The 19,035-nt window shown below is 34.3% G+C and overlaps 1 protein-coding gene across 1 annotated transcript; it reads left to right on the plus strand.

Moving 5' to 3' along the window:
* The first annotated feature begins 300 nt into the window (after window positions 1-300).
* On the plus strand, window positions 301-8,212 carry LOC144546048 (putative disease resistance protein RGA3). The gene is made up of 3 exons (XM_078294594.1): window positions 301-1,537; window positions 4,453-6,618; window positions 7,468-8,212. Exons 1-2 carry the CDS (start codon window positions 482-484, stop codon window positions 6,577-6,579), a joined length of 3,183 nt encoding a protein of 1,060 aa, XP_078150720.1. The 5' UTR covers window positions 301-481; the 3' UTR covers window positions 6,580-6,618; window positions 7,468-8,212.
* Window positions 8,213-19,035: the final 10,823 nt, after the last annotated feature.

A 19,035-nucleotide genomic window follows, 5' to 3' on the forward strand; every position in this document is an offset into this window, starting at 1 on the left:
GGGATGACTCAGCTATCCAGAAACAAATTGCTGCAAATGAGGCTATTTGCTCTAAGAATAATAGATTCTTTGTCTTTTCCTTTCTCTCACTTTATTTTTGTGCTTTTCTCAAAGGAGGCTAAAGTGGACTTCAATTGGTGGAAAGTGGAAACTATATTCCACTAAAATGGGATTTGTGCTTGCTTGCATTGATTATTATGTCCTCTCTCTTTTTCTTTCCATGTGTTTATTCTATGCTTTGCTCCCGAGCATCTTTTCTATTTTTCCCTTTTCATTTTCAAATATAATAGTGGCCCCACTAAAATCCTAGTAATCAAGGAAACAAACAATTCAGACCCGATTGTCATCACATGTGCCAAAGGATGCTATAATATTACTTCGACACCATCTCTTTAGTTCGAAAACACCAATTTTCAACTATCCCCATTAATTCCAATCTCCCTTCCTCTAACAACTAACTTCAGCTCTCACTCAAACAAACATGGTGATGATACTCGATGCCTTCCTATCAAAGTTTAGCGCATTTCTCGGTCAAATGGTGAACGATGAGGTGGGCATGCTGCTTGGCATCCCTGGCCAGATTGAGAAGCTCAGCGAGACCATTCGTGACATTCAATGTGTCCTTGCCGATGCTGAGAGAAAGCAGAGGAAGGGCAGTTCCATTGAACGCTGGCTCATGCAGGTCAAAGATGTCATGTATGATGCGGATGATGTAATCGACCTCTGCCAAATCAAGGCAAAGGAGAGCCTTGCCAGCTCCAGTTTGTATTCCTCTTCAAATGCTCCCTGTGGCTTCCCTTTTCTGTCTTGCTTCCGCAACCCCTTCTTTGCTCATGAGATTGGTTATAAAATCAAGGATATCAATATGAGGCTAGAGGGGATAGCCAAGAGAAGGGCTTATCTGGGTTTGGCAGAATCAAAAATCTTTCCTACTCCTTCCGGTCGAGTCCGTCAAGTGGACTCAATCATCAACCGCAAGACTGATCCCTCAATTGTTGTAGATGATATTGTGGGAGAAAAGATTGAAGAAGATACTGAGATGCTAGTAAACTTTCTAACCGAAGAAGAGAAGGGGGTGAGAGAAAATGTTTGTGTTGTTGCTATTGTTGGGATGGGCGGAATAGGCAAGAGCACTCTTGCCAAAAAGATCTTCCGTGATCTGAGAATTCAAGATGAATTTCCGTTAAAAATTTGGGTATGCATCTCAAAGGAGGTGAAAGTAGTAGAATTGTTGAAGTGTGTGATCCGTGAAGCAGGAGGTGAGCATGGTGATGCCAATGAAAGATCAGAGCTGGTGCCTTTACTCGAGACGCTCGTCAAGGGAAAAAAGTTCTTTCTTGTTCTCGATGATGTTTGGGAAGAGAGCCGAGCAGTTTGGGACAGCCTGTTGCGGACTCCCATGAGTAGGGGATCACATGGGAGTAGGTTACTCGTTACCACTCGAGATGAAAGAGTTGCGAACAGAATGAGGACAGCAAAATCACATCGAGTGGAGAAGTTATCAACCGAAGATGGCTGGTCCTTACTAATTAAACAGGTATTGCTGAAACTAAGATGCCACTTTATATTTTTCTCCTAATTTAAATTAAAATTAGATGTGCTAACTTGTTCAGGTTTTCTCTATTTTTGTTCTTAACTGCATCATATTTTTTTTCTTGACTTTTTGGTATTTGAAGCCGCAGGCCCGACTAGCTTTTCTAAAAGTATAGTTTTACATGTACTTACAGTCAAATATAACATTCTTTATAATTTTCCAACACACAACATTAGTTTTCAATCATTGCAGCTAAACTAGGTTATTCATTTACTGTAAAATTCACCGTTTGCTAATGGTGGAGGGTGTTGGGTAATTCTCTAGACTAGGAGGTACATTTTAAAATTTTCTAGTCATCTAGAGATGATCTTACGATAGAACATGCAATCAAACCCAAACAGTTTAGGGATCGTGCCACACGCATGATCTAGCAAAGTGTTATAACACATACCTCTCCAACAAGTGGAGGGAGACAGTTGCCAGCTCCATAGTCACCTTGATTAGTCGCCTCGCTAGTTTCCCAAACAAAAAACCTCAAACTTCGTATACCATGGTTTAGTCGAGAAAAGAGGAGATCGAATGCTAGTTGTACAATCCTTTTTCCTTATGAATCCTTGAGCTTGTCTCACGACTTCACAGCTAGTTGAATCGATCTAACGCAAGCTCGTTCAAAGCTATCAACACACGCCTAAGTGCTATTCCAAATCTCAACTCGAAAGGAGGTAAGGAAGAGGCTCAATCAATCACAAGGTTGATTGGCCTCCTAAGAGCAACGATGGTGATCAAGAACAGGCGAGATGATGCGGCAGTGACACTAGGCACTCGGCCACGTGAGGAGGAGCATCCACAAGTCTGAATCTGAAAATAGATCAGATTACATCTCTTCAAATAATCAAGTCTAGCTCGATCTAAAAGAAGCGGAAATAGCTGACCCGAACCCGCATGACTTGGGTGGTTCGGTTATGGGAGCGGCGCACGGCCTAAAGGCGGCTCAAACAAGGTGGGCAGCGTCGAGTGAAGGCACACGACATGGTCTAGATCTGATCCACATCTTCATCTAGGCGAACGGATCAAGATCCCCAAGCTTCAAGCCGATCGGACCTCCTTAGGGCGATTGGTTTCGGTTGAAGCGGCAGCTGGTGGGTAGAGCGGCGGATCGGCTTGGATCAAGGTGAGGTCAATGTGTCCCTTATGGTCCCCACTATGACTTTTTCTCCAAGCAAACACTCATCTCTTCATTATGTTGACCAGGTCAACATAACTCTCATCCTTTGGTCAATCTCGTAGTTGATCAAGTTCGACTTTCGTCAATCTTCCTTCTTTTGGCCATATCTTTTGATCTACAAGTCTGTTTCGCACATTTCGCATATCCATCCTCTATAATTTGATACAATATAATTGACCAAAATAGCAGGATTAATTTATATCATATAATCAAAACACTATTTGTACAACTAGTTACAAATTGCTTTGATTATGTGCTCATATCTCTCGTAGTGTTGAATTGTATAATAGCTCATATTATTTGATGAGGAGGGCTCAAATGCCCCCATTGCTTCATGCCCCAATAGTATTCCAACATCTTTCTCTTCAATTTCAAAGTTCAAATGGACAATCCGAACTGCTCAACATGATATCCATATTAAAATATGATAGGAAACCAAATTTTATATGTTTTGAATTTTTTTACTATTAGATCCAAATGGAGTACATAAAATAAAATAAAAAAAATGCATCTTACGTTTATAAAAAAAAAAATGAGCTGACTTCAGACCATTATTTCCAGTTGTTGGGGAGGTGAAACAATTATAGCTCATATAGAAGTCAAACACTTCGATCCGAAGAAGGAGAAACAATTACCCACCTTAATCCTAAGGACCATTCTATGCAAAAATCAACTCAAAACTTCAATAACTGCAGTGTGGAACTTAATACTTGATTCGATAGAAGATACTATGGAACAAGTCGATCTCTTGATAGATCACCAACCATCTCCGTGAGCACGAGACTTATTTCTAATCGCAAGTAGCCCTTCTTTCCGTGCTTGTCACGTGAATATGTTTTCCAAGACTACAAGACTTTCCCTTGATAAACCCTCCAATTTCCTTATGGATCTCTCCAATATTTTCTTAGATGGTGCAAGAAATAGAGAAGGCCACAAATCTGTATTCTATAATGTATTTTCAGTTTCAGTGTGTTGGATTCTGATGTCTTGTTCCTTGGGGTCCAATAACCTTGAATAAGGAAACAAATTTTGGCAGCACACCTGCGGCCAGCACTAATTTTGTGTGACAAACACTACCAAAGATACACATGAGAACCAACATACATAAAACTTCAAGAGCATTGTGCGGACCGCACAACTCTTTGGAATTCGACTAACTCAATCTGTAATTTCTAGATTTAATTGTGCAACCCACAGGAACTCACGTGTAGCTTGTAGGAATCCTCATGCGGCCTGCACAACTCTCTAGAAATTGCCGGATCTACTATGTATATATGTGATTCTCCTTAATTGCAAATCTCACAATTAGTCTATCAATGATTTGAGCTTTGTCCATATAGGTCTACACATTCATGGACCACATCCTAACGAATACATTGATTGTCAAATATTCTTAAACCATAGAGATTAGTTTAGTAGGACAATCATATATGACTATATACAATTCATAATTATATTACATATATGCTCAACTTTGGATACTATGATCCAACAATTCAAACTATAGTTGTTTTACACATATCTAATGATCAGCATATGATTACAACTGTATCACAACTAGTGGCCTAATTTGAACTTAATTCTTTAATATTTATAGCTGAATTTTTTTAATACAATTGGCGTTAATTTTGAAGACTTCAGATATAAAAATAATCGAAGTTACTAACTTCATGTTCATATCATTATATGATAGGTACTTCCAAATGGGATTGACAGTGAGATTCAAGAACTGAGGGAAATTGGGATGCAAATTGTTGAAAGATGTGATGGTCTGCCCCTTGCCATTAAAAGCTTAGGAGGTGTACTTTGCACAAAAGGTAACTCCAGAGAAGATTGGCAAGCAATTCTTGGAAGCAACGTGTGGTCTATGGATGGACTACCAAAAGATATCCATCGTGCAATCTATTTGAGCTACGAGGACCTTCCACCACCTTTGAAACAGTGCTTCATCTATTGCTCCCTCTTTCCTCAAGATTTTGGGTTTTACAAATTTTCTTTAATCTATATGTGGCTAGCGGAAGGCTTTTTGCAAGATAATGATGATTTCTGGGAGTTAGGAAATGAGTATTACACTGAATTATTGCATCGCAATCTTTTGGAAGATACCAAGGCATACTATAATCAAGGAGAATGCAAAATGCATGACCTTTTGTGGTCTTTTGCCCGTCAATTAGGGAAAGATGAGAATTGTCTATTACGAGGGGGCCAAGCTTTATCTAGGTCTGACAGTTCAATGAAAGTACGAAGGCTATCAATAGAAGGAAATGAGGTAAACATTGATGTCATTAAAAAAGAAAAAGGATTGAGAACATTTATTTCTTTTGAACACAAAATTCCACTCGATGAACTGTGTAAAGCCTTTACAAACCTTCGCACCATAGATATCGGTCGGTCCAAATCCAATTTGTTAAGCCTACCTGATTCCTTGTGTGACCTTGTGCATCTAAGATACTTAGATGTGAGTAATTCAGAGTTAGCATGTATTCCAAATTCCATAGGAAATCTAAGAAATCTAGTATATTTTGGTTGCTTCTGCTGCAAAGAGTTGTCACATGTTGCACCAAGCATTGGTAATCTACGGGAACTGAGGCATCTTGATTTTCGGCATACAAAGGTGGAGGCAATCCCAACGGCATTAAATAATCTAGGAAAGCTCTCCCATCTATTTGGCTTCGTGCCATACAAAAATAGTTTGGAGGGATTTAGTAGCCTAGATGGGTTAGAATCTTTATCAAATCTCATTTGTCTTACGCTAGAGAGATTGGAGAGAGTATCTGATAGGAACATAGCAGAAAGAGCCAACCTTAGAAGCAAGAATCTGTTGCGTACCTTATACCTTAGGTACACCTCATTGGGCTCGGAAGAACAACTTTCCCAAACTAATGAGAAGAGGAGAACAATAGAGGATGTTTTAAATGAGCTTTGTCCTCCAAGTTCTATACATTGTGTTACAATTGAGGGTTACTTTGGTAGATACCTTCCTAATTGGTTGAATTTGGGAGCAGCCCTTCCAAATTTGCGAGAGGTTGAAATTTGTGATTGTGCTTGCTTTGAGGTGCTGGCCATGTTAGGCCAACTCCCCAACTTGTATAGACTTCGAATAAAAGGTGCATATTCAGTCGTGAGGGTGGGAGAAGAGTTCATGCTGGGAGATATCAAAAGCAGAGATCCAGTAGTCCATACAATGAGTTGTTCTGCTATACCGGCTTTTCCCAAACTAAATGATCTAACCTTTAATGGGATGCCCAATTGGAAAGAGTGGCAGTGGAATGAGGGACAGCCGGCCATGCCGAAGTTGAAGAAATTATTTATTTCAGCTTGTCCCCAGTTGAGATCTCTTCCAGAGGGTCTTTTACTCCATGCTACTTCTTTGGAGTACCTGAAAATATATGGTGCTGATAATCTGATTACCATAGAGAATATCCCATCACTCAAAGATATTCGGGTTCTTAGAAACCCAAACTTGATGAGGATTTCAAATTTGCCCAGCATCTCGCATATTAAAATCGAAGACTGCCCAAATCTAAGGGATGTTATGAACTGTAACTCTTTATGGACCATGGTGTTAGGTGATTATAAAATAAAATGCCTACCAGATTACTTGACGACCTTAATGACACATAAGCTGATAATTGGGTGTCATGAGAAGCTGTTCCTGAACATTGCAAACCAAAGAGAAAGTTGTTCTGAGTGGCACAAATTCAAGCACATTTCCAAGGTGAAGATTCACACAAGGGATGAATCCCTCCATGCTACCTATCAGAAGACACCATTCAGTTTCACCACCAATGCCAGCACAAGCTCAGTTCAGATGAACTGACAAGAAAAGTAGAAGCTTGATCTTGGCATATTTATTCAGGTATATTGTTCCTCTGCTTGGTCTAACTAGCTTTATCATATCATGTATTCTATTGGGATTTCTGATTCATTTGTCATATTTATAAAATGTCCATGATACTTCTATTGCATCTGGGTAGCCAATTATATGAGCTAATTTATTGTTTTTATTTCGTGCTTTATTTGATTGCAAATTCAAGAGATCTTTTGATAACCCATGGAGTATAGTACTAATAATTTAAATTGGTCTGGTCTGTTACTTGGTATGTACCATTAATACGTCGGAATCACTGCAATTTCCATACATTTGAATAAGTCTGGTCTATTACTTGTCCTTAAAAAAAGAAACTTATTTTTTTTAAATTGTTTGTCATTCAAGAAAAACATTAATTTTCCTTACCTAACAATAGGAATAAACTCTTTAAAGGAAATGAGTATGCAACCAATAATATTAGTGTACAACCAATAACACATGTTTGTTACCATAACATGTCAACCTCATTGATACTAGTTTCAAAATTCGAAACCCTTATCAAGTCAATTTAGACTGTAATTGATAGATCATACCACATAATGGATGGATGTAATCCCAGGAAACCACTTTAATTTTGCTACGATATATATATCTTCACCCTTGTTTTGTGTGTTGAGTTAAGCTATAAGTGAGAAATTAGGATATCTAAAGCTAGGTAGTGTAAATATAAAGTTCCATAAAAGAAACAAAAAAGAGATTAAAGACTTAGAAGACTTGAGTAATTTAATTTGAAAATTTATCAGCCTAATATAATTACTGTGGAATTAAATTAATTCACAATATACAAAAAGTTCAATAACTGAAATTTCTGACCTATCTTCTGTTTGAGTTTTGTAGATTTTGCAATAAAAAGGAGTCAAAGCTTGAGAACTGCACAAGAAAAGCAGAGGTGGGGGTATCATGAAACACACATAAAGGAAATTTAATAGAAGGGCTATATATATTTCTTTGAAATGTTTATTCTGATTTGTTATTCCCGTTTGTAATTATTTGGCCAGGGTTGTGCCTTCTAAATTTTTCATTTGTCATTTTCTTTGTTTTTCCTTTTTCGTATTTGTATGTGAAAATGGAGTTTGTAGCAACTCTTAGTTGTTTTTTATTTATTTTTTCTTTTGTAAATAAACACCTTTGCAAAAATAGTGCTTGCCTGCCAGTAGAGTTATGTAAGATTTAGTTTTTCAATTATTTTCCATGCTATATATTTTGTTGTCATGTTGACTAAGGATTTACTAGATATCAACTCTTTGAAAGAATTTTTGAAAAGATAATACCGGTGATATGCGTCTTTGCAAACCCAGTATTATCTTTTCTCCGTATACCATTTTGAAGGCTTTCACATCCTCTCATACCGAAATTCAAAGTATATATCTTAGTTGCAAAGACACATGACAGACATCTTGTTGTGTGCCGGGAAAGGAAGTCAATGACCATGACAAAAAAATACGTCATATGGGTCTGTCCAAACTGCGAGACACACAAGAAAGCAGCATACGTCGCATCAAGTTGTCAATACAGACAAGCAGGCAACAGACATACTCACAAAGGCATTGTCACGAGGCAAATTCGAGCTATTCCAATTAGCACTTGGCAACTTTTGAATCAAGGGGGAGTGTTAAAATAATTGATCAAAGTTTTTTTTTTTTGAGGGTAAGGTAGCAACTTGCTGTCTTACGGATTTTCATTGATAAAAGAATATTTATAGGCCCAAGTGGCCGGTTCAATTAGCAAAAAAAAAAAAAAAAAAAAAAAAAAAAAAGAAGAGAGAAATTCATTTACAACTCGGTCGCCTACTATTGTTAATTTACATCTCGTCTTCAACATTTTTTACTCCATTGGTGAACTTCGCCGATAGTTTCTCTAGCCAGTATCAATGTTGGCTTGGACTGTTGGGAAAATATCCTTATGTTTCGTTCGCGCCATAAGGCCCAAGACACGCCGCCCAAGCAGTGTCCCACACAGTTGTGGTGTATTATGAGGCCTCAATTGCCATAGCTGAATGTGGTTTAATGCAGCGGGAGGTATGGGCCCAAGCTGCACTAACAGGAACAGGGTCCACCAGAGGGCCTGAGCGTAAGGGCATTCCCATAGGAGATGGTCTGCAGTCTCCATAATATCTCGTCCGCATAGAGTACAGCCCGAGATGGATATGCAACCCCTCTTTAATAAAATCTCTCTCGTCAAAAGTTTATTTTGCAACATTACCCAAAGAAATACTTTTACCTTGGACGGGTCCTTGATCTTCCATAGTCTGGTGTAGAAGGGGCATGTGACTCCACTAATATTGTGTAGTGCTTTGTATGCTGATAAGGTTGAGAAAAATGTAGATGCCTCCCACCTCCAAGCATCCGTGGCCGAGGTGGAATCCTGAATCACCGAGACATTATACTAAATTGATCAAAGTTGCTGTCATTAGCATTTTTTAAATCAGTAGTCAGAAGTAGTGGTTTGACACTACCCCAGGCGGGCAGCCCGTGCCCTATGCCCGGAGTACCCGTGCCCGAGCCTGGGTATAGGTCGGGTAAACGGGTACACGGGTAGGGGCATAAAACGGGCAGGGTACGTCTTTTCGGGAAAAGACCCGACCATACCTGTATACTCCACAGCCCTACCCAGACCCGCTGCCCTTACCTAATTTGACCAGATTTGACCATTTTTTTTCAATTTTTTTTTTAAAATTCAAATTTTAATTTTCAATCCCTCCAAACAAAACTCTATAAATAAACCCTCATCCCTCACAAATTATCACATCTCTATCTCAATATTTTCATCTCTCATTCTTTCAATCTCAATCTCAATATTTTCATTATTCTCTAATTTTAATTTTATAGTTTAAAAAAATATAGTTGTTAATTTAATTCATTTTACAAATACGCAAACGCAAACGGAATTACGAAGGTATTCTCGAAGATTTTCCTGCGATATTAAAGGTTACATTTATTTCATGTTACATTAAATTTTGTTAGACTGAAATATTGAATGTTAGATTTATTTTTGTAGAGTAATTTAAATTGAATGTTATATTTAGTTTATGCTAGATTTATTAAATGTTAAGTAATTAGATTTGTTAGATTTATTTTATGTTAGGTTTGTTAGATTTGTTATGTAATTAGATTTGTGAGATTTATTTTATGTTAGATTTGTTAGATTTATTGAATATGTTTAGTAAATTGAGATTTATTTTGAATATGTTAGATTTTATTTTTGAAATTCGGATTTATTTTTAATATGTTAAAAAAATAGGTTAGATTTATTTTTGTGAATATGTGAAGTAATTAGATTTGTTTTGAATATGTTAGATTTATTTTTCAAATTGTTGGATTTATTTTTAATAGGTTAAAAAAATAGGTTAGATTTATTTTTGTGAATATGTGAAGTAATTTTATTTGTTTTGAATATGTTAGATTTTATTTTTGAAATTCGGATTTATTTTTAATAGGTAAAAAAAATATATTAGAATTATTTTTGTGAATATGTGAAGTTATTAGATTTGTTTTGAATAGGTTAGATTTTATTTTTGAAATTCGGATTTATTTTTAATAGGTTAAAAAAATAGGTTAGATTTATTTTTGTGAATATGTGAAGTAATTAGATTTGTTTTGAATATGTTAGATTTTATTTTTCAAATTCGGATTTACTTTTAATAGGTTAAAAAAATTGGTTAGATTTATTTTTTTGAATATGTGAAGTAATTAGATTTGTTTTGAATATGTTAGATCTTTTTTTTGAAATTCGAAATTATTTTTAATAGGTTAAAAAAATAGGTTAGATTTATTTTTGTGAATATGTGAAGTAATTTGATTTACTTTGAATATGTTAGATTTTATTTTTGAAATTCGAATTTATTTTTAATAGGTTACAAAATGTATTAGAATTATTTTTGTGAATATGTGAAGTTATTAGATTTGTTTTCAATAGGTTAGATTTATTTTTGAAATTCGGATTTATTTTTAATAGGTTAAAAAAATAGGTTAGATTTATTTTTGTGAATATGTGAAGTAATTAGATTTGTTTTGAATATGTTAGATTTTATTTTTCAAATTCGGATTTACTTTTAATAGGTTAAAAAAATTGGTTAGATTTATTTTTGTGAATATGTGAAGTAATTTGATTTACTTTGAATATGTTAGATTTTATTTTTGAAATTCGGATTTATTTTTAATAGGTTAAAAAAATAGGTTAGATTTATTTTTGTGAATATGTGAAGTAATTAGAATTTGAAAATAATTAGAATGAGAATTTGAAAATAAAATAAAATGAGTCGTGTAAAGAAATAAATAAATACATTTGTATTGATATACACTATTTGATATTGAACTATTCTAATTTTAAAAGTCGATTTATAAACACGTAATAATATTCGTACAACACCGTCAAAAAAAAAAAAGAAAAAAAAAACACAAAAAAAAACAGAAAAAAAAAACAAAAAGAAAAAAAAAAGGAACCTGCCCGGCCTGCCCCTACCCAGACTGCCCTGCCTCTGAAGGGTACGACGGGCACGGGTATAAGACGGACAGGGCACAGTTTTTTAATAAAAACCCATGATGCCCGGCCCGTGGTACCCGTCTACCCGTGATATCCGTGATACCCGTACCCGATCCCTACCCGTGCCCGTCTCCGGATATGCCCGGCCCGCCCTGCCCCTATCCGACAGCAATACTCTAGTCAGAAGCACGACGTGTGTCAATGTAACACTATGAAAAATTTTAATTTAAATTTATAATTAAAAGTAATATACGAAATGTGTAGATATGTTTTTAAGTGAAAAAGGTAATATTTTAAAAGTAACTTTTCATTTTATTTAACAAATCGATAAGATAGTTAAGTTATTTAAAAGTGAATCATTATGAGATTCTCTAGATATCAAACTGACTTATATAGAGTGAATATTACTCATCAGATTTCTGAAATATTAAAGAAACAAATATTTGAAAATTATTAGTGGTATGAGATAGATATATGTAAACATTTATATTGTACAAGCTTCTTTTATGTAATTTTGGACTAATTTGCAAAGTTTGAAATTTTAAAGGTGAATTATGTGAAAATGCCAAATTAACAAAGTACAAAAAGAATTTAGAAATTGATCAACGTGGCTTTAAATCCACGTGGCCCATGGTGGTTCATCCCATTTTAATTTTCCCTTAACTAAGGGTCTCTCTGCTCTCTGTTTTCGAAAGAAAGAAAACAAAGAAAATGAAAATGAGAAAAAAGAAAAAGAAAAGAATGAATCCTCTTTTTCTCTTTCGTGAGCCAACAGAGAAGAACTTTCTTGTGACATTTCATGATTGGACTAGTAGTTTCCATTGCTGCTTATTGTTGGATTCAACGTTGACATTAGGTATTTCTTTTCTTCATATCTATTGTTCTTCTTTCAAACTCGATTAGAGTTTTGGTAAAATTCTGAAATTTAGCAAGTTTAAGCTTGCTCTATATGTGAAAAGAAATGAAAATAATTATTGGGTTATTAAAATATGAAGGAATATTGAATTAACAAATTGATGAGGGCAAGCTAAAATATTGTGTAAGTTTAGTTCAAAGTATGTTTAATATAGTATTTTAATTGATTTGCCTATGGTTCTTTGGATCCATGAGTTCTTCAATCGGATTTGAATCCAATAATTGTTATGATAATTTGATTCTTTGTTTATGGTTTAGAACTCAACCCTAGATGTAACTTTTGGTACCAAGCTCAAATGGATTGTATACTAATTGGTGTCAGTTTACTCTGGTTAATGGTGCACCTTTTTAATCTACTAGGGCTTGTTTGCAAAAGAAATGTAATTAAAGTAGAATGTTGAATTGGGAAAATTTTCAGAATTATAATTAATACCTATCAGAGGGGCCTTGGTGTAAAGTTACATATATAATAAGTTGTTATACGGAGACTTTGTAAATGAGAATTATAAACAGGTTTTTAGTTGGCCATGTAATTATTTTTATAGAAGAATAACACCATGACTTTGGATTCAGAATCGAAAATTCGAATTGAACTTGTACTGGACTGAAAATAGATAAATAAAAAGAATTAACAAAATGATTAAATAATAGATCAAAAGAGATCGTTATTTGAAATGTATAAGGTTGGGGGTCTTATAAAAGTGTCTAATTACATGTATAATAATTTAACTGATATTATAGGGTATCATATGACATCGAAACTAAATATATTACTGATTAGAATGTGCATATTATTGTTAACATAGGCATAATTATGACAAAGATTGATGAGACAGAATGATCAGGAAGAACAGATTGCTATAGATTTCACCTATTGCCCTACGATATCAGGTGCGAGGTTATTGGATTAGTCTGAGATTCATGACTAGCAATTAAATCGTAACTCGCTGTGCATTTTGAATATTTGATTGACTGCATTGATTGAACTGTTACATCATATGCATAGCCCAATACAATTGAAACTGAATTACAGGTAAGTCTGTTGACTGTCATGTTGATATGGTTTATCGATTCGTTGATTCTTATTGTAAATGATTGATTGAGACCACAGTGACTGAATTAATTGAATATGAAATACTGTAATCCTTGAATCTCTATATAGTGGAGAAAAATGATTAATATCGTAAAGTCTAGGTAGCTACTAGACTTTACTCCAGGACCCTTAAGCGAATATGGTGAATGGCCCCAACTGAATCCAGTACCGGTTGGATAAGGGATATTGAATAAATGTGAATTGTGACTGTAAAACTAATGAACTGTGGTAACTGTCTTATCATTGATTTTCTTTCCGATAATGACAATATTGTGATATTGATTTCGTATGGTTTCCGTTAATCAGGTGTCAGGATAGTTAGAATGGTATAAGCCCTGACACGACAAATACATGTTATAGTATCTTTCAGTGTTACCAGACTAGAAATTGTAAAGTTAAGAAACCAAACATTACCAGACTTAGCAGTCCTAAAGATTAGGTCCCAAATGTTACCTGACTTATGGTTTAAAAGATTTTGACCCAAACTATTTATTCTGATAAGATCCTTAGAGTTCTGATTTATTTATGTGATGTTTGTTGTTCAATTGGATATTGTTATTAAGCATTTGCATTCGTCATTATGAAATGAACTGTTTGTTTCTCGTGCGGTGATTTCATTCTGAATATGGATTTCCTTCGAATCCAATAATTTGAGTGGCAATCAGCACTGAGAAATAATTTATTATTTCTCACTCGTTTTCCTTGTGGGTTACAGGTTTATTATACGAAGATAAAGAGCACTTCAGGATTATAATTGACAGCAGGGCCACCTAAAGGTATGGGATTTGGGTTTATTATATCTGACAGGGTGCAGAGAATATATCTCTAGTATCATCCACTATAAATGTCAGGTAATTATTGTTAATTATTTGGGATGTGGTAAAAATATAATGGATGATATTGGCAATGTGTAAAAAGATCCATGCCTTATGTTAAATTAATTGAATGGTAAATAGATGCGGCTGCATCTTCGCACCTCCGGATCGGGGGTGTGACAGTCAATTTGTATAATTAGCATATTTCTATATTTAGCGGAGTTAATTCAGGCAGTATGTATCAATTTTAGAACATTGTGGAGGTAGTGGAGGTCTAAAGATATATTTTGTATACTAATTTTGTAAGCATGAGATGAATTGTAATGAAAAAAACAGAGAGTTAATGAAATAGTTTCTGATTTTGAGCAGTTTAGAAAATTGTAACACCGTGAAAATAAAAAATAATAATAACATAAAATTTTAAATGCAAATTGAATTAAAAGCCTAATTGTTAAATTAAATTGTATATATATATGTATATTCTTCGTTTAGTAATATCAAACAAGTGGAGGGTCTATTTTGAAAAATGTCCAAAATGCATGTAAACAATTCAACCCTCTCTCTCTCCCTTCGTTGCTCCCTTGTGTGTTTGCTGCCAAAAGAAAGAGAAGGAGAGATCATCTCTTCTCTCTCAAAAATCCACCAAGAAACCTTGAGAAATTGAAGAAAAGAATGGAAATTGTTGAGAATCTCTCTTTCTAGTGGCCATCTAGCTTCCCCATTGGTACTCCCTTTCTCTCCTCTCTCATCAAAAATCTGAATTTTATCTCCATTGCTAGGGTTTTGCTCAAATCTGAAATATTTGTATAAATGATGAGTAATCTATCTCCATTATGCTTCTAGGTTGTTAATTTAGTGATTCTCTTCTCAATTCTATCTTAATCTTGATTTTCTATCTAGGGTTTGGTTCAAATCCGAAAATTAGAGAAATATTTTGATTTGTCTAGTCTAATCCAACAAACAAAGGTGTTGATTGGTAAGTTCTTCTCTCACTCTCTCAAAATCTGAAATCAATTTGGTGTTGATCTCTTTTCTTTGTTCTTTCTTTTGTGTATGGTGATAATTAAACAAAGTCATAATATTTTTGATGAAGTGCTAATATTGTCTCCGAAAGGCTTAGTATTTATTGTGTATGGTGATAATTAAACAAAGTCATAATATTTTTGAGGAAGTGTTAATATTGTCTCCGAAAGGCTTAATATTTATTGAGAATGGCTGGATCATTTATTCCAAAATGGATGATACTGATTGAGAAAGTCTCTATATTGATTAGAAAAGTCTTCATATTAAATCAAAAGGGATTTTAAATCGGAAGGCTATTAAATAGGTCTCTTTTCTTTGTTCCCTCTTTGGTGTATGTTGTTGCTCAATTGGAATTCTAAAAGGTGAACTTTACATATTCTATGATGTCCAACGTATTGAATCAAAATAGCAAGTGTTGATGAACAAACTTGATTTACCATTAAATTTGTGACTGCACAGTGGGCAGATTTTTAGGCTGATTAAGAAGCTAATTTGAATGGGCAATTCTAAATCATTTTGGACAAATGAAGAGTCTATTTGATGCGTCTCGGAGTCTAGTTTCTAGTGGTTCAAGTTTCAAGTTGTTTGGAGTTTCCTATAAAAAGTTATTGCAGTTTTAGTAACCAAGGGTCAGAATTTAGGGCTGCTGTCTATAATTCTGTTTTTCATTTATTTTGTGTTCTTGTTTACTCTTTCTCCAATAGCGCTCTCTATTTTTAACACCAAGAAGGTGGATACAAAGTTATATGGATTATGTTAAGGAAAGTATATAGAAAATAATATCACTCAAGTAAGCATATCAATTGTCGAACAAATATTGAATTAAGTATATATGTTAATATAGGTGTAGGCTTGGTTGAGCAAGATTTTGCGGGATCTTTCGAGACGTCCGAACCATAAGTGCAAGATACGCTCTTCATAATCAGGTGCGGGGGTTCACGGGATCTGTTTTGGGGTTTATTCGTAGAACTAAATAACGGTGCATATTATTATATTTATGTTGATTGCTTGATTTAAATAAACTGTGCATAGCATGTTGAATCTCTGATTGAAAGCATTTGTTGCCGCATTGCATTAATTGTGATATTAGTGTAATTGAATTGTATAACTGTTATGATTCTCATGTTGGTACGGTTTATCGATTGTTGATCTGTCGTTTTGAATAAGTGAGTGGAACCACAGTATGACTTGGATTGATTGTGTGAAGTGAACAGTGTATCATAGTGGAAAGTCTAGCTAGCTACTAGACTTTCATCCAGGACCCTTATGCGCATCTGGAGAATGGCCCTAGTGAACCCAGTACCGGTTGGGTAAGGGAAGTGCAGTGTAATTTTAGGTAGAACTGTGGTTCAGTGATTCAGTGAAAGTGTCAGTGATTTCTTTTTGAGAAAAGTGATATTCTGTTGCATATTCGCGGAATATGTCCGTGTATATTTTAAGTGATGAATTGATGAGATTGTATGACTTGAAACCAGAAAATAGAACTGTTAAGCCGGAGGTGATCGATAGTTGATATCTGTACCTCATAACCGGACTTATATATATAATATCTGTGAAACCAAATCTTTCTGGAAATTCGTTGATTGATGTTGATGAGATGTGAATTGAAATCCGTTTGAATCTATTCCCGGTACATGTGCATTTATTATTATTGGTGAATAAATAAATAGATACCCTATTGCTAGTGTATTTAGTTCTGGTGATGGATTTCTTACAAATCCAGTAGCCCTAATTAAATTCCGCACTGAGGAAACGGATGACAAGTTTTCTCACCTCCCATCCCCCTCGGGGAATTTTATTTGATTGAATGTGTTTCAGGTAAACGCGAGTAAAAGGGACTCGAGCTCTACAAGTGAGGCATAATCCGAATAGATTTAGGGTATGCCAACTCAATGTGTCCATTTTGGTGTTTGATTAAACCATCGCATGGTATTTTGTTGTATAGCCTCTTATCGGACCATGTCATGTTGATTGTAACCCTAAATACGACCTAAATATACATACTTTATGTTAATATAGATTATTATGTTTTAAATGTGCTTGAAATGGTATTGGAAATGGGTATTATATGTTGTGAGTATATGTTGAAAATATATAAATCATATTTGTATAAATATGATTTTTGACTACTTAAATGGTAAGTTAGATTGGTTGTAAACCGTTATTATGTTAGGTTTACATCGTACTTGCCTTGTGAGTATATAGGAGACTATATATTCATGGCGTGACTGCACGACCCCATGTTTCGGGGTGTGACAAAAATCAATTATTTATTTGTGTGAATCATAAAGCTTTTTTTGAAATAATTACAGTTGGTCTAATGAAGCCCTCAAAGTTTTTGGTTCAAATAAACGATCTCTAAAACTTTTTAATCTTAGTAATTAACGTTTTTAAAAATGAAGGTACGATGATGGAGGCACTAAAATGAGAGGCATTTGAACCCTCCTCTAGTTCCATTCAGTTCTTAATTAGTTGGTTGCTTGGTTAACCACTAAATTAACATTATAATATGTGACTTTAGAAATATCACAAGGAGTAACGATAACATGAATATCTATATAAATAAATCGGTCCTTTATATGACCTAATGTTTTAATGTTTCCAAAAGATAACATAATTTATGCATTTTTTTTATGAGTCTGAAACAGAGAGGAGCGGGAGATTATATATATAAACTATAAAGCAAGCGTAAATAGAAGTACAGCATGGTATTTTTCTGGAAATTCACAATTATATAATGATTAAATTTTTTTTTTTTTGGTGAAATTACACTTTCATATTACATTTGAAATCTAGCTTTATAGAAGTGAAACTATCCAAAGAATGGGTTCAATTTCATGTTTACGATAGCCCCTAATTAATATAAAAATCCGAAAAAAAGATGACAGATTAGGAAAACTGTCCACATACCTATAGAAAAAGTGGCGAATATATTAAAGCACAATATTTTCTCTAACATTTTCATAAGAGTATACCTAAAACCTGATAAGGCACTGACAAGGAACCAGGGATGATGCGGATTCAAATTTACCTAAAAACTGATAAGGCACTGACAAGGTACCACCGGTGAGTATTTTTTGGTAGAAATAAAAAAAAAATTCTCAGGAAAATGATTGATTGCTTTTTTCTTTGAGAAGTGCAATTTCACCAAAGAACATGCTAATGAAACCGCACCAATGTTGCGGTCTCATTCGTTTACGGATAAACCTATGGTCAATATGGGGTTTGACAACTGAAAACAAGGGATAAATCTTTGGTGCCAGAAACATGCATCTGGTGTAATTGTATCATTGGTGCGGTTTCATCAATTTTTCAAAAGAAGAATTTTTTTTCTTTTTCCCTAGAATTAAATTTGAATTTAAAAACAAAAATCACGAGAGAGAGTTGATTCTATAGATTCAACTGCAGATTAGATCAGGAGTCTTTCAAACTGTGTGAGATTGTTCCTTTGGAATATTTTCTAAAGAAAAGTCATGTGGCCTTCAGGCGATAAATATAATCTTAATTACGAACTTTATATTGTAGTATAAACAATATGTTACAAACTTTATGTAGTAATTTTTTGTTGCTAGCCCCTGTGATATTTCTTAATTTCGTACTTTTAAACAGAGAATTGTTATAATTATTTGAATTCATATATTTTCAATTGTAAATAGAGGATCGAGGGTTCCACTTACATCATTTTTTGGTGACACCGGATTACATTCTATATTTTCAAAGTTTTCAAAGTTCAAACAGTCTATCCAAAACATTCAACATGATGGATATATTAAAATGTACTTGCACATCAAATTTTTTTTTTTAATTTATTTACTATTTATTAAGTATTTTACAAAATCGTTATTTTCAGACCATTGAATTTTTGTACCCATTTAATAAATAGTAAAAAAAATATAAAAAATATAAAATTTGATATGCATGCATATTTTAATATATCCATCGTGTTGAACGGTTTGAATCGACTGTTAGACTTTGAAAATATTGAGTGTAATCCAGTGTCACCAAATAGTGAACTATTTAAAAGTTCATCATTGACAATAGTGAACTATTTCCAAAAAACATATATACATCACTACT

The sequence above is a fragment of the Carex rostrata genome, chromosome 29 (genome assembly GCF_964058835.1).
Source record: "Carex rostrata chromosome 29, lpCarRost1.2, whole genome shotgun sequence".
Lineage (NCBI taxonomy): Eukaryota > Viridiplantae > Streptophyta > Magnoliopsida > Poales > Cyperaceae > Carex > Carex rostrata.

What these genes read in the sequence shown, in the direction of transcription:
- LOC144546048 (XM_078294594.1), top strand. Translation starts at nt 482, where the DNA reads ATGGTGATGATACTCGATGCCTTCCTATCAAAGTTTAGCGCATTTCTC. An exon ending in GGTCCTTACTAATTAAACAG is followed by an intron (nt 1,538 to 4,452) that starts GTATTGCTGAAA and finishes ATTATATGATAG; the next exon opens with GTACTTCCAAATGGGATTGA.